The sequence below is a fragment of the Vidua macroura genome, chromosome 10, assembly GCF_024509145.1.
Source record: "Vidua macroura isolate BioBank_ID:100142 chromosome 10, ASM2450914v1, whole genome shotgun sequence".
NCBI lineage: Eukaryota > Metazoa > Chordata > Aves > Passeriformes > Viduidae > Vidua > Vidua macroura.
In genome coordinates this window covers 1,823,460-1,835,725 of record NC_071580.1, presented here as the reverse complement: position 1 = coordinate 1,835,725, position 12,266 = coordinate 1,823,460, and the positions used below count along the sequence as shown (strand labels likewise).

The 12,266-nt window shown below is 49.3% G+C and overlaps 2 protein-coding genes across 8 annotated transcripts in view; one reads left to right on the top strand and one right to left on the bottom strand.

Annotated features, from left to right (window-relative positions):
- The first annotated feature begins 2,941 nt into the window (after positions 1-2,941).
- On the top strand, positions 2,942-7,595 carry TRIM59 (tripartite motif containing 59). Its single transcript, XM_053986360.1, has 2 exons — positions 2,942-3,307; positions 6,090-7,595. The coding sequence occupies exon 2, from the start codon at positions 6,093-6,095 to the stop codon at positions 7,242-7,244; it is 1,152 nt and encodes a 383-aa protein (XP_053842335.1). The 5' UTR covers positions 2,942-3,307; positions 6,090-6,092; the 3' UTR covers positions 7,245-7,595.
- A 134-nt stretch (positions 7,596-7,729) lies between these two features.
- The window catches only part of SMC4 (structural maintenance of chromosomes 4), a 28,708-nt gene continuing 24,171 nt past the window's right edge, over positions 7,730-12,266 (bottom strand). For all 7 annotated transcript variants that reach the window (XM_053986347.1, XM_053986352.1, XM_053986353.1 and 4 more), the window contains 7 exons: positions 12,041-12,230; positions 11,391-11,535; positions 10,643-10,816; positions 9,997-10,179; positions 9,191-9,423; positions 8,607-8,790; positions 7,730-8,029 (listed from right to left, as the gene is read on the bottom strand). In XM_053986347.1, the coding sequence (XP_053842322.1) occupies positions 7,841-8,029; positions 8,607-8,790; positions 9,191-9,423; positions 9,997-10,179; positions 10,643-10,816; positions 11,391-11,535; positions 12,041-12,230 (1,298 nt within the window). In that variant the 3' untranslated portion in view covers positions 7,730-7,840. The remainder of the gene's footprint in view (positions 8,030-8,606; positions 8,791-9,190; positions 9,424-9,996; positions 10,180-10,642; positions 10,817-11,390; positions 11,536-12,040; positions 12,231-12,266) is intronic.

Here is a 12,266-nt window from a genome sequence, read left to right as displayed (position 1 = left end):
CCTTTCTTGTTGGGGTAAGAGAAGAACAGGTATTTGTGGCAACTTCTGTTTTTCTAAAAACAAAATACCCCCAAAACTCCACATTTAATGCCAAAAAAATGCCATTTTGGGCACTTCCTGGGTGCAACGTAACTCAAAAAATTCCCTTGGGCTGGTGCTGTTCCAGCTCTTTCCCTTTTTTGGGGGGTTTGGGGTGGATTTTTAACGAAATTCTCTTCCCTTGCTTCACAGCAGCTCCTGTCACTATTTCCCAAAATCCGGGAATCTGAAATATTCCCGAATATCCACGGGGTGGCACCAGCCGAGCTCTCAGGCAGCAAACCTGGAGCTGCTTTTTTGGTGTCTTTTTTTCCCAAAATTTGCATTTTGAGGTGATGCCGTTGATTCCATTGTGGGGGAAAGGGAGATTTGTTGGGATACAAATGAGAACTAATTTGGGAATTGCCTCTGGGAATACTGATCCCTGAGTTTGGGTGTTGTATCCATATTTATATGTTACATGTATTTAAAAATACCCTGTATTTTGGAGTAGAAAATTAACTTCTCATCTGAGTTCAGGATAGCAAATAGAAAAAGATTTAAAATACTAAAAGGGCAAAAATGAATCTACAAATCAGCTGTGCCAGGTGGGAATTTTTATTTTAAGGAAAAAAAAAATAAACAGCTACCCTGGAATTTTAGGATCTGGGAAGAAGAATCAGGTGAGTGGAAAGGGGTTTCTTGAGAGAAGTTGATCCTTTCCCTGCTGGAAGTGGAATTCTCCCTGGTTCTTCTCAGCATTCCCTGCACACAGCTCATCCCATCTTCCTTCCCAGCCATTCCCAGTAAGTTGTGAATTTCTGCTTTGGGAGTGGGACAGGCTGGTAAAAATCCTGATTTCTGCACAGAAAATCAAATAATGAACAAATTAAAAGGATTTCAAGGCAAATGAAACCCTGGCAGAGTCACTTCCTAACCTCAGGACGTCTGCAGATTAAAACTCAGAGACTTTTTGCCACTTTGAAGTGTAAATGTTTCCTCAGCTCTGCGTGTCACCAAACTGGCAGGAGAGCTGCTCCTGAGGCTGGAAGCAATTAGAGGAATTCTGCATCTGGATCAAATATTGCTGAGAGGAAACTCAGCAGCTGCAAACGTGTCAAGTTTACAAACTCGCTCAGGGTAAGTTGTAGCTACTGCTCCAGGGAAAGTCGGGGGGCTCAGAAATCACTGGGGAATTAATATTGCTGCATTATCCACAGAAAGTGTCTGGAAGCTTCATCTCCATCAAATAATTCCCATTTTTGCCAGTGGATCCGTGATAAATCCTGTATTTACCCTGCTGGTTTGCTCTGCCCCAAAGCTGAGAAAGACTTTTCCTTAAGTTGTCATTAAAATGTCAATACTTTCAATTTTAAATTTCTGTAAAGCACTAAAAGCTGCTCTTACTAGAAAAGGACCAATTTTGGGAAACTTAAAATTCCAATTATTGGTGAATGTGTTCCAGGAGTTTTGTAATTTGATGGAAAGGCAGGTGAGGGTCAGACTTCCTTTCAGCAGTACAGACCATGGGTTTAACCACTGGTTTAAGCGACAGTTTGCACCTGAATTGCTGCTGCTTCTTGAATTCTTAATTTGAGTACTTCAAACAAATGAAAACCAACCTATGTTCTTACTCTCAGTATTGTGAATTATTGTCAAAAACTCCCTTATCTTCTGCTCCTGTAGTTTTCCCCTTAAGGTTTTCCTGATGTGTTGGGTAATTTGTGATTAGAGCTTGAGGGGTTTTATTTCTTGAAATGCAATTCTAGCTGTTTCCCAGATATTTGTATAATATTCTCTACACGGTAGTTTTAAGACACGTTTAGGTAAGTTTGGAGTGATGGTGCCTTATGATTTACATCACAACATTAAATGAGTTTCATTTCGCTTTCAAATTCGCTTTGTAACAGCTGAGAGTAACTTCCACGAACTGTGAATTATATTAATTTAATATAATGTGAGAATAATGTGGAATATGAGAAAAGCCTTCACTGGGTGCTTCTCTGGGCCTGCCCACCCTCCCAGGGCGGAATTCCTTCCCAAAATCCCACCCAGCCCTGCCCTGTGTCCTGGCACGACCTAAAAACCTCTCAGCTAGCCCAGGACAGATAAATGAGCTTCAAAGAAAAGACGAAATAATTTAAATTTTCCGTGGTCAGCAGCTGGCACAAGTTGCGGTTCCGCGTCTCCCGTTTTCCACCTTCAGGGTGAATTTTTCCGCGGATTGTGGAGAGGAACGAGGCTGAGATGCTGGATGCAGAGCGGGGACGAACGCGCGGCTCCCGCTGCGTGTCCCGCCTGCCCCGGAGCGGGATCCCCTCCGCTCCTCCATCCCCTCCGCTCCTCCATCCCCTCCGCTCTTCCATCCCCTCCGTGTCCTTCCTACCCCGGAGCGGGATCCCCTCCGCTCCTCCATCCCCTCCGCTCTTCCATCCCCTCCGCTCTTCCATCCCCTCCGCTCTTCCATCCCCTCCGTGTCCCTCCTACCCCGGGGCGGGATCCCCTCCGCTCTTCCATCCCCTCCGCTCTTCCATCCCCTCCGCTCTTCCATCCCCTCCGCTCTTCCATCCCCTCCGCGATTCCTGCCGCCGGCACCGAGGGACCTTCCCGGTGAGCTCCTCCCCGCGGCTCCGCCATCGCAGCGCCACGAGCCGCGCTCCTGCCGGCCGAGGGAGGGACCCGGCGGCGGCTCCGGCGCTGCCCTTCCTGCGTCCCTTCCCTCCCTCGGCTCCGCCCGTTCCTGTCCCCGCTCCCGCCATTGGCTCTCGAGGGCCGCGGCCGTTACCGAGCGGGGCGGCGAGAGCGGCTCCATCGCCCGGCGGAGCTCCCCGGGAGCGGCTCCATCGCCCGGCGGAGCTCCCCTGGAGAGGTCTGCAGCGGCTCCATCGCCCGGCGGAGCTCCCCAGGAGGGGCCCGGAGCGGCTCCATCGCCCGGCGGAGCTCCCCAGGAGGGGCCCGGAGCGGCTCCATCGCCCGGCGGAGCTCCCCAGGAGCGGCTCCATCGCCCGGCGGAGCTCCCCGCGAGGGCCCGGGCGGGTGCTGCCCGCGCAGCTGAAGGGCCCGGCCCGGTGAGCGCCGCCCTCCCGGACACCGCGTGGTTCGGGGCCGCTTTTCTCGTGTTTCAGCTTGTTCCCGTCGCTGTGAGCCGCAGGTTCCAGGTGTGGATCCCTTTCCCAGCCACTGGTGCAGGGACGGCGCCATCGATCCCCGTGTCCGGGAGCTGCAGGGGACAGCTGGAGGTGCGCTCCTGCTCTGGCTCCACTGCCCGGGGCCGTGCGGTAAAGAACAGGTAAATGCTCGTGGCCAGAAGCTTTCACAGAGCTAGTCTTGGCAATGGAACCGAGAGATAGAGCGGGATACAGAATCATAAAACGTCCTGAGGGTATTGGAAGGGACCCACAATGACCCCAGCTCCTGGCCCTGGTTTCTCCCGCTTTCTTGAAGTTTGGTATTAAAATTCCCCGCATAGGTTCCTATTGTAAATGTCTTAATTGCAGTCATGCCTGTACCGGTCTTGAAACATCTCTGAGATGGAGGCAGAGTATGAAAGCTGAGTGAAAATTGCTGTGGATTTCTTACAAGCCAAGGCTGGCACTGAATTCTTTCTGACGTTAAAGAGCAGAGAACAGCCCTGGCTGTGCCTTGGTTTGCACTCAGCAGTGTCACAGTCCTGCAGGAGGGAGCAGATGTTTCCTTTGCTGACAGGAGCAGCAGGAGCTGGCAGCTCTCGTTCCTAGGGGGCTTTGCCCTTGGAATCGCTGCCACAGCCATTGCCCAATGCCAAATTCACCTGTCAAATCCCTCACAGTAGCATGGGGGTGGGATTTTGCCATAAAGCAGTTATTTATCTGCCTACACACTGATGGCTGCTGTATTCCACAGCAGTGTGGATGCTGTGGCAGATAAAGCCAGCATTTCCCAGCTTCCTCCTGCTTTTTTTTTCTTTTCCCTGGAAAACATTTTTGTTCTCTGCTGAACTCTGTGGTGTCTTCTCTGTCCTTTCCGTTGTGTTCCCAGTCTGTCTCCAATCTGTTCCATGCAGTCTGCAGGCAGAAATCAATCAGTAAATGAACATTTCCTCCGTGCTGCTGCCAGTGTCGGATAAAACTGAATTTCAGGATTTCCACCTTTTACTTTGTCTGGAGCAAAGTAAGAAAACACTGGGGGCCCATAGCAAACCTGAGCATTCCAAATCTTGTTTGGACACGAAGGAGTAACAAATAAACAGCCCCAGTGCTGTTCCACACTCTGGAGGTGCCCCGGAGCCTGCAGTGTCCCTCTCAGCCCTGGCCCCTGCCCGGAGCTGAGCCAAACCCGCTGCTCCAGCTGCTGACTCCTGCCCCAAGTCGGCTTGGGAGTTGCCTGGGAAACAGGGAGTGTTCCGGGGGATGGGAGTGTCATCTCCCCCGGATGGGTTAGGAAAGCTGGAGCAGGGCTGGCTGGGGCAGGACAGCTCCGTGTGCTGGGGAGGATGTTCCTCCTGCAGCTCTGAGGGCGTTCCTGACACAGCCAAGAGACGTTTTGTGAAGGTTTTCCTTTGCTTTTCTGGTAGCAAACAACTCCTCCTCTCATCCTTTCCATAGCTCAGGTAAGTTGGACGTGTGTTCTTTAGGAAGGAAATTTCCCTCCTGTACCAGTGTGGGAGCCCTGGGTGCTGATCCTGAGCTTTTCCTCTCTTTCCTTCCTCTCCTTCAAAGCTGGAACTCCTGCTGCCATAAAAAAAAAAACATCACAGTTGATCCTTTGGCCTCATTTCACCTCAATTTCAGCCCAGGGGCTGAGTCAGCAGCCCAGGCTGCCCTCCCTGACTGACCCCAGCTTGGCTAAGCCAGTGAGATAAGCCAGGCTTATTTCTGTGCCAGCAGCACAGGCTGCTGTGCTCAGAGCTGATTCACCTCCCAAAGAACAGGTCTGGTGTTGAGCTCCTGCCTTCCCTCAGCCTGAGCCAGCTGCAGATCTCAGGTTAGACCCTGAACTGATGGGCTTTGATCCTGAATGCTCTGACAATTTCTTTCTGCATTGTAGCAAAGGCCACAGAGCTGACTGGAACTGGTGAAGGGGGAGGAAAGTGTGGCACAAAGAGAAGGAACTTTGGTACCAATTTCCCCATTTTTAGCAGAAGGAAAACCAGGACTGTAATTTTTAATGAAAACAGGCTTTAGTGTTACTGTCACTTGTGACTTTGCAGTGTGATTTCACTCAGCTGGGAAATAGAACAAAGCAGTGTTGCAGAGAATGGAAACTGAAAGTAAATTTTTCAGTTTGTTGCTTAAAGTAACCCGGGAGTAATTCCTGGTGTGGTGCTGTTTGTGAGGGCTGCAGAGTTGGACTTCCTGTGCCAGAGCCTTGAGGGCTTCTCAGTGTGACTGTTTAATGAATTTTTGACTATTTTATGTTACAAAAGTAACATTTGAAACAATTGGGGGAGAGAAAAAAATTCTGTACTTCTGTTCCCATTGAAAATGTTACTGCTGGTGGGAGAAAATTTCCATCGCTCTGAGGTTATTTAGAAATTCTCGTTCTGGCTTTTCCCACTCTGCTACTGTTTCCCACTGTAACCAGTGGCAGATTGCTGCTTTTCCTGGGTTTTCAAGGGTTGGCTGTGGATGATATGGATACGGTTGGGTGAATGCTCTGAGTGCAGCTTGGAATTTGCTGTGCTCCTTGAACTGTTGCTCACTTCCATTCTTTTTTTCCCCCCCAAGTGCCGAGGCAAGGAGTTCCCAGCTGGGGCTCAATCCCCGCTGCTTGTGTGTGTGTGTGTGTGTGTGTGGATATTCTCAGCTCAGTCAGAGAGAAAAAGAAAGATTTCTGCCAGGCTAAGCCCGGGAAGAAGTCCAAGAGGAATGTAAACAATCCACTATCTTGCTTTCCGTTCACATTGTTTATAGATACATTCTACCACACTGACCTAAGTCCAGTGTACCAATCAGGTGAAATGTTTTTAAGACCAACGGAATTAATGCTCACGATGTTCTCTATAAAAAGAGAGAAGTGCTTTTGAATAAACGCTCCTTTTGCCTCCTGAAATGGAGCGACTCATTTCGCCCCATGTGTGTGTGTCCCCGCAGGCCATGGAGCAGCTGGAGGAGGAGCTCACCTGTCCCATCTGCTACGACACCTTCGTGGAGCCGCGGGTGCTGCCGTGCTCGCACACCTTCTGCGGGCCGTGCCTGCGGGACCTGCTGCAGCCGGGGCCGGGCTTCAGCTGCCCCAGCTGCCGGGCTCTGGTGGCCGTGCCCGCTGCCGGCCTGGAGGCGCTGCCCATCAACTTCGCCCTCAAGGCCGTGATCGAGAAGTGCCAGCAGGAGGAGCGGGCCCCCGGGATGTGCCGGGCACACCCCCGGCAGCCGCTGAACATTTACTGCCTGCAGGACCGGCGGCTGGTGTGCGGCCAGTGCCTGACCGTCGGCAAGCACCGCGGGCACGCCATCGATGACCTGCAGAGCGCCTACAGGAAAGCCAGGGAGGCTTTGGGGCAGCTCCTGGGGGAGCTGGCGGATCCGTCCCGCTCCGAGGTGTTCTCGTGCTCCGAGAGGCTGCAGCAGCAGAAGGCCCGGTGCCAGAGCACCCTGCAGGGTGACAGGGAAGCTGTGCTCAAGTATTTTAAGGAACTTGGTGATGTCTTGGAGAACAAAAAAGCAGCTCTGCTGAGCGCACTGGATGAACTCGACAGCCACATTCTGGAGAAATACGATCCCCTCATCGAGGAGGTGAAGTTCGAAGAGTGTGAGCTAATGGAGCTGCACTCGGCTCTTCAGGAGGAGGAGTCCCCGCTGCTTTTCCTGGAGAAGATGAACGAGCTGCAGCCGCGGCTCCACGCTCTCAAACTGAGGCAACTCCCGGAGCCTGAACCTGTGGAGATCCATCCTAGGATGAAGAATGTGCTGCAGGACATGTCTGCAACTGAAATAGGGCAGGTGCACAGGATCCGCACGCCAAAGCTACACCTGGCTCACGAAAGCCAACGCTGTGGAAAGCAAATAGCATCTAAACGCGGGGATGCTGTTGCTGCTCTTATGCTGATCCTGATTGGACTTGCGTTGTTATGGCAGAAGGAACCACAAGGTCTTGTGCTGCTCATGGTTTCATTTGTATTGTTAATCGTATCTGGTATCATCCCAGTTCCTCTGGCACGTCTCTGGGAATTCCTGCTGTGGATTTATCAGGATTCCTGCACCTACCTGCAGGCCAGAATGCAGGACAATTCTTCGCAACTACTTTGATTAGACTGAAAACCTCATGCAGCAATCCAGCATTATTTTCAATTTCTACTTAAAAGCTGGATTGTTAAAGCTCTACACTTGTTCTGTTTCTGTATTCTCTCTTTTCTGTATTGCATGGATTTCCTCTGAACTAAAGTTCTGATCCACTTCAGGTGAGGAGAGGCGAGTTTTGCCTTGATCCACAACTGCAGAATTCAGTCCTTAACATCGTGGAATTCTCTGCCAAAGATCAGGTGCACTGCTGAGCTTCCCCTCCTGGAATTCTCTGCCAAAGGTCAGGTGCACTGCTGAGCTGCTCCCATAACTCTTGGCATTTTTGCATTATATAGTAAATTACGCTGATTCCTTGAACTGCTGTCTTTGGTGCTGCCCCTGCCCAACCCTATGCATTCTTATTCTCATCAATTTACATCTCCTTTTCCTCAATTTTTACATGACATCCAAAAACTGGACTTTATTGATGCTGGGTTTATATTAACAAGATCAAATTTTTATAACCTTTATTTAGAACTTATAAAACAAAACGAAGTCTATGATACAAAATGAGATCAGACAAAAATAAAACAGCAGCCACGGGGCTGGAAGTTGCTTCCTCCCTATCTTTGGGCTACACTGCACGCAGGGAGACCAAGTTCCTCCAGTCCTTTCACAGCCAGGATTTTGGGGTTGGTGGCCACACTTTTGGTGGTGTTCTGGGTTTTATAAATCCCAATTAATCTGTCTGCAATCTCAAACATGTTGTTCCGCAGGGAGATGATGATGAACTGGGCGTTTTTGGTTTGTTCCTGAAACAGAAGTGATTTGTGTTAGTGCCTAGCATTCCCAAATTCCCCTCTGTCCTGGTGTGGCACACAAAGCCAAGTTTAAAACTGCAGCTGCAGGCAGGGAACTTCCAAGTGCTTCCCTAATCTGAAGTAGCTGCTCCTAATCTTTGTCACCTGCTTCCAAAACTGCAGTTAATAATAACTCTTGACTATTCAATGTTTAATTACCTGAACTGGAACTGTGTAAGGGGTTTGCTTTGATTAAATGTGCTGAGGGCAGAAGTTTTAAAGGCATGAAAGAAATTAATTACTACTAATTAAGATATAGATCAAAGGCACTGATGGGAATGACATGGAAGTATAAATCCAAGGAACCTTGGGAAATCACGAGCCTGGATCCATGGAGACATCAGTAACAGCTAAAGTTGTGGATTCTGACAGCAGCTGATGGTTTTGGGGGAAGTCTGTGTGTTCCAGAGGGAGCAGTAAAACTGCAGCAGCCCAGACCTTAAATCTACTTGGAACTGTGTGGCCACTTTGTCCCTTCTGGAGGAGGGGGAAGGGCTCATCTCAGGAAGATGAGCCATGAGGAACTTACATAGATGTAAAATGCTACGATGGAGACGTTCTTGAAGTCGAGGGCGGCGTCGATCTCGTCCATGAAATACAGCGGGGTGGGTTTGTAGTGGTGCAGGGCAAACACCAGGGCCAGGGAGCTCAGGGTCTTCTCTCCTCCTGACAGGTTGAAGATTTTCTTCCAGCTTTTCTTGGGAGGCCGGACGCTGGAACAGAGCAAGAGTTGGGTCTGTCAGGAATGCTGATCTCTGCCTGAGCTCAGCTGGGTAACACGGGGCTCTTCCTCACTGCCTTTCCCACTGAACTCCCAGTTCATGGATTTATCCTGGGAGCATTCCTGACAGAGCACTGCCATCGTTCCCTAGGCAGAATGAAGTGATCTGGGAATTAAGAAGTGCTGGGAAATGAGTTCAAAGCTTTCCAGCTGCTTTAGTTCCTGATTTCTCCAAGAGAAAGAAATTAAATCTGAGAGCTAAAAAGCTGTGGTTTCTGTCACTATTTGCCCACATTGAGCCTGTCTGGGTTCACTGATGGTCAATGAGCATTTGCTTTAAAAACAGGTTGAAAAAGGACTATGATTAAAAATTAATAAAGTATTTTGAAAACCTGAACATGATTCCCTCTGAGAAGGGATCCAGACTGTCCACAAGCTCCAGCTCAGCATCCCCTCCCAGCGTGAGCATCTGGTAGTTCTCCTTCAGCTTGTTGGTGATGACATTAAATCCTGCCATGAATTCATTCAGCCTCTGTTTCCTCAGCTCTTCAAAGGCCTCTCTGAATTTGTCCCTCTCGCTGGTGATGTTGTCCAGTTCATCCACATGCTTCAGGTACAGCTCCTCCTGCAGGGGAAAACAACCAAACCCAAGGGCACTTGGAGCAGCTGCCTCCTCAGTTTAGTGTTTAAACCACTTTTCCTACCATTTGAACATTCCTTTTCCCCAGCTTGGCTAACAGCCCTGAAACAAAACCCCCAAACTGTCTCTCTTTTCCCATCTCTGCTGCTGAGGGAAAACAATAAACCAAACCTGTGTCAAAATAAAAAAGATTTCATCTGTTGAATGGTTCAATGTTACTGATGTGAGGAGGGAAAAATCTGGGTACTGTGTGTCTGTCTTCATTGTGAAGACTTGACTCTGTTAAATAAACATTCCCAGGAGAATCACAGAATTATTTAGATTGGAAAAGACTTCTAGATCACCCAGGAAGTCGCTGTCACCTGACACTGATGGTGTGGGACACAAAAGGCACACGGAAGCTCCTAGAAACAACGTCCACCTTGGCTAAGGACGAGCTGCTAACAACAGGAACAGGCAAATTCCAGGCTTCCAAAAGGAAGGAGGGAGGGGGTCAGGCCCCGTTCTCCTGGAATGCCCAGGGCTGGGCCGTGCCCCCCGGGCTTGCAGGGGCCGTACCTTGCTCCGGTACTCGGCGATGGCGCTCAGGTTGGGGCGGAGCTGGTGGCGCTGCGCCTCCAGCAGCGCGATTTTCTTGCTGAGCACGTCGGGCTCCTGCAGCGCCTCCAGCTCCTCCTGGCTCAGCACCCGCAGCTCCTCGGGGGCCTCGCCCTCGATGGCGTGCAGGGCTAACTTGGAGATCTGCAATGCAAACACAGGGGCTGGGAAGCTTTAACAAACACGTGGAGCTGTTTCTAACAGGAGTTTTTTCTGGGTTAGTACAGGGAAGCTTCTGATCGCCAAACACTCCGAGATTCTTCCCACAAGTCCCTTTAAAATAGGAAGTGAAAAAGAGAATAAATTCCCTTTATCCTCTTGTCCTGGTACTCCACATATAGCAATAAGCTGGGGTCTGAAGAGGAATTTTCTCCCAGGTCCTCTGTTTTCTAAGGGGATGCTGATGGTTCTTTCTGTGAGATCCACAGAGAAGCTGTGGTTGCCTCTGGATCCCTGCAAGTGCCCAAGGCCAGCACAGGGCTTGGAGCAACCTGGGACAGTGGAAGGTGTCCCTGAAGGTGGATCTGGATGAGCTTTCAGGTCCTTCCCCACCCAAACCATTTCACAATTCCCTGATGGAAGATTTAGGAACTAAACCATTTCCTACCTCTTTCTGCCAGTATTTAACCTTTCCCTGGTGGGTGGAAATGTGGCTGTCAATTTGTTCAATTTTCAGCTTGATGCTCAGGGCTTCACTTTGAAGGGCATGTTCAGCATCCCGAATAGTTTTCATCTCCTGGAGTAAATTCTTCTGCTCCTCCTGTACTGCTGGCAAAGCTTCCTGAATAGAAAAATGGCAAATGCCCCCAAAAAGGGCATTAATCAATCACCCACAAAAATGCTGCCCCTTTTTAGGGTGAAAAGTCTGTTTTCACTTAATTTATTCATGGCTGTGGATGGAAACAAATAAATATTCTTGGATTTATAACTGATCCCTGAATTCTGGAATGACTGAGAAAATGTTGCCGTTTGTATTTTCAATCCAGATCTGAATCAAACAGGTCCTACACTCATTTTTAGCTATTTAAAGACATCAAATCATAGATTTATTTGAAAGCATTTCAGCCATCCTGGTTTTTCCTCTCTCACAGAAATCTAGATGGGAAAATACCACATAAGTGGGAAAATTTTATGTTTAAGCAACTCTTAAACTCAGCAATTTCTTTGGGGAGACCTGTTGTAATTTTTTTCCTAAACTGACTCAGGATAAATTTCCAGGTGAGTATAAAAAATAAAAATACACCATTGCTACGGCCTGGCTGCTCTGCAGAGAGAATGGGATTTCAGTGGGATACAGGGAGGATTTAACTCCTCTCCCTGATTTCCCTGGAGCCCAGAGTGGTCCCAGGACTCACCTCAGCCTGCCTGCACTCGTTCATCACCTCGGTGGCTTTGTCCTCCAGCGTTGTCAGCTCTGCTGTCAAGTTCTTCATTTCCTTCTCATTTTCTTCCATCTCCTTCTCCGTGCGCTGCAGAGCCTCCTCGGATTTCTTCAGGTTCCTGCCCAGGGACAGGGAGCTTTGTGCACCTCACAGCAAATAATCCAGGAGCACAACCTCACTGGCAACAAGGAGGAAGTGCTGGTTTAGGCACCAACTCCCACACTCCAGAGGGATCCAAGGAAAATAAATTGTCTTCCTGAGCAGCCAGACCTCACTAAATGACTTCATTTCTTCTTTCAGAGTTTGGAATCTCTATGGAGTGGTGAGCTCCCATAAAAAATAGATCCCATTTTATTTCCTGACAGAGCTCCTAATAAAATCAGTCCCTTCAGATTTGAACTGCTCCAGCACATCCAGTCGAGTGCTATTTTGGACTTTCTCCTGAATATTTCGGTTTAGGTAATATTAAAGAAATAATTCAGGCAAATACTAGAGAAATGCTGAATAAATGTGACTTAAACTATTAGAAACTACAAAATTTGTCTTCCCTTTCCCTCCCTGAGCCCCACTTAGCACAGACACTGAGTGAGTGCAGCTCCAGCCTGAGGCTCCCTGTGCTGTACCTGTCTGCAGTCTTGGCTGCCACCTGAGCCTTGGTGATGGCTGAGGAGCATTCATCCATTTCCTTGTCAATCTTATCAATTTTGTCCTGCTGAGCCTTCAGTTTCTGGTTGTTGGTGTCCATGATGAGCTGGTGCAGCCGTTTCACTTCCTCCTCCATCTTCCTGGCCTGCTCAGCCACACGCTCATAATCTGGGCATGGAAAAGGGGAGTCAGGGGCCCTGTGCC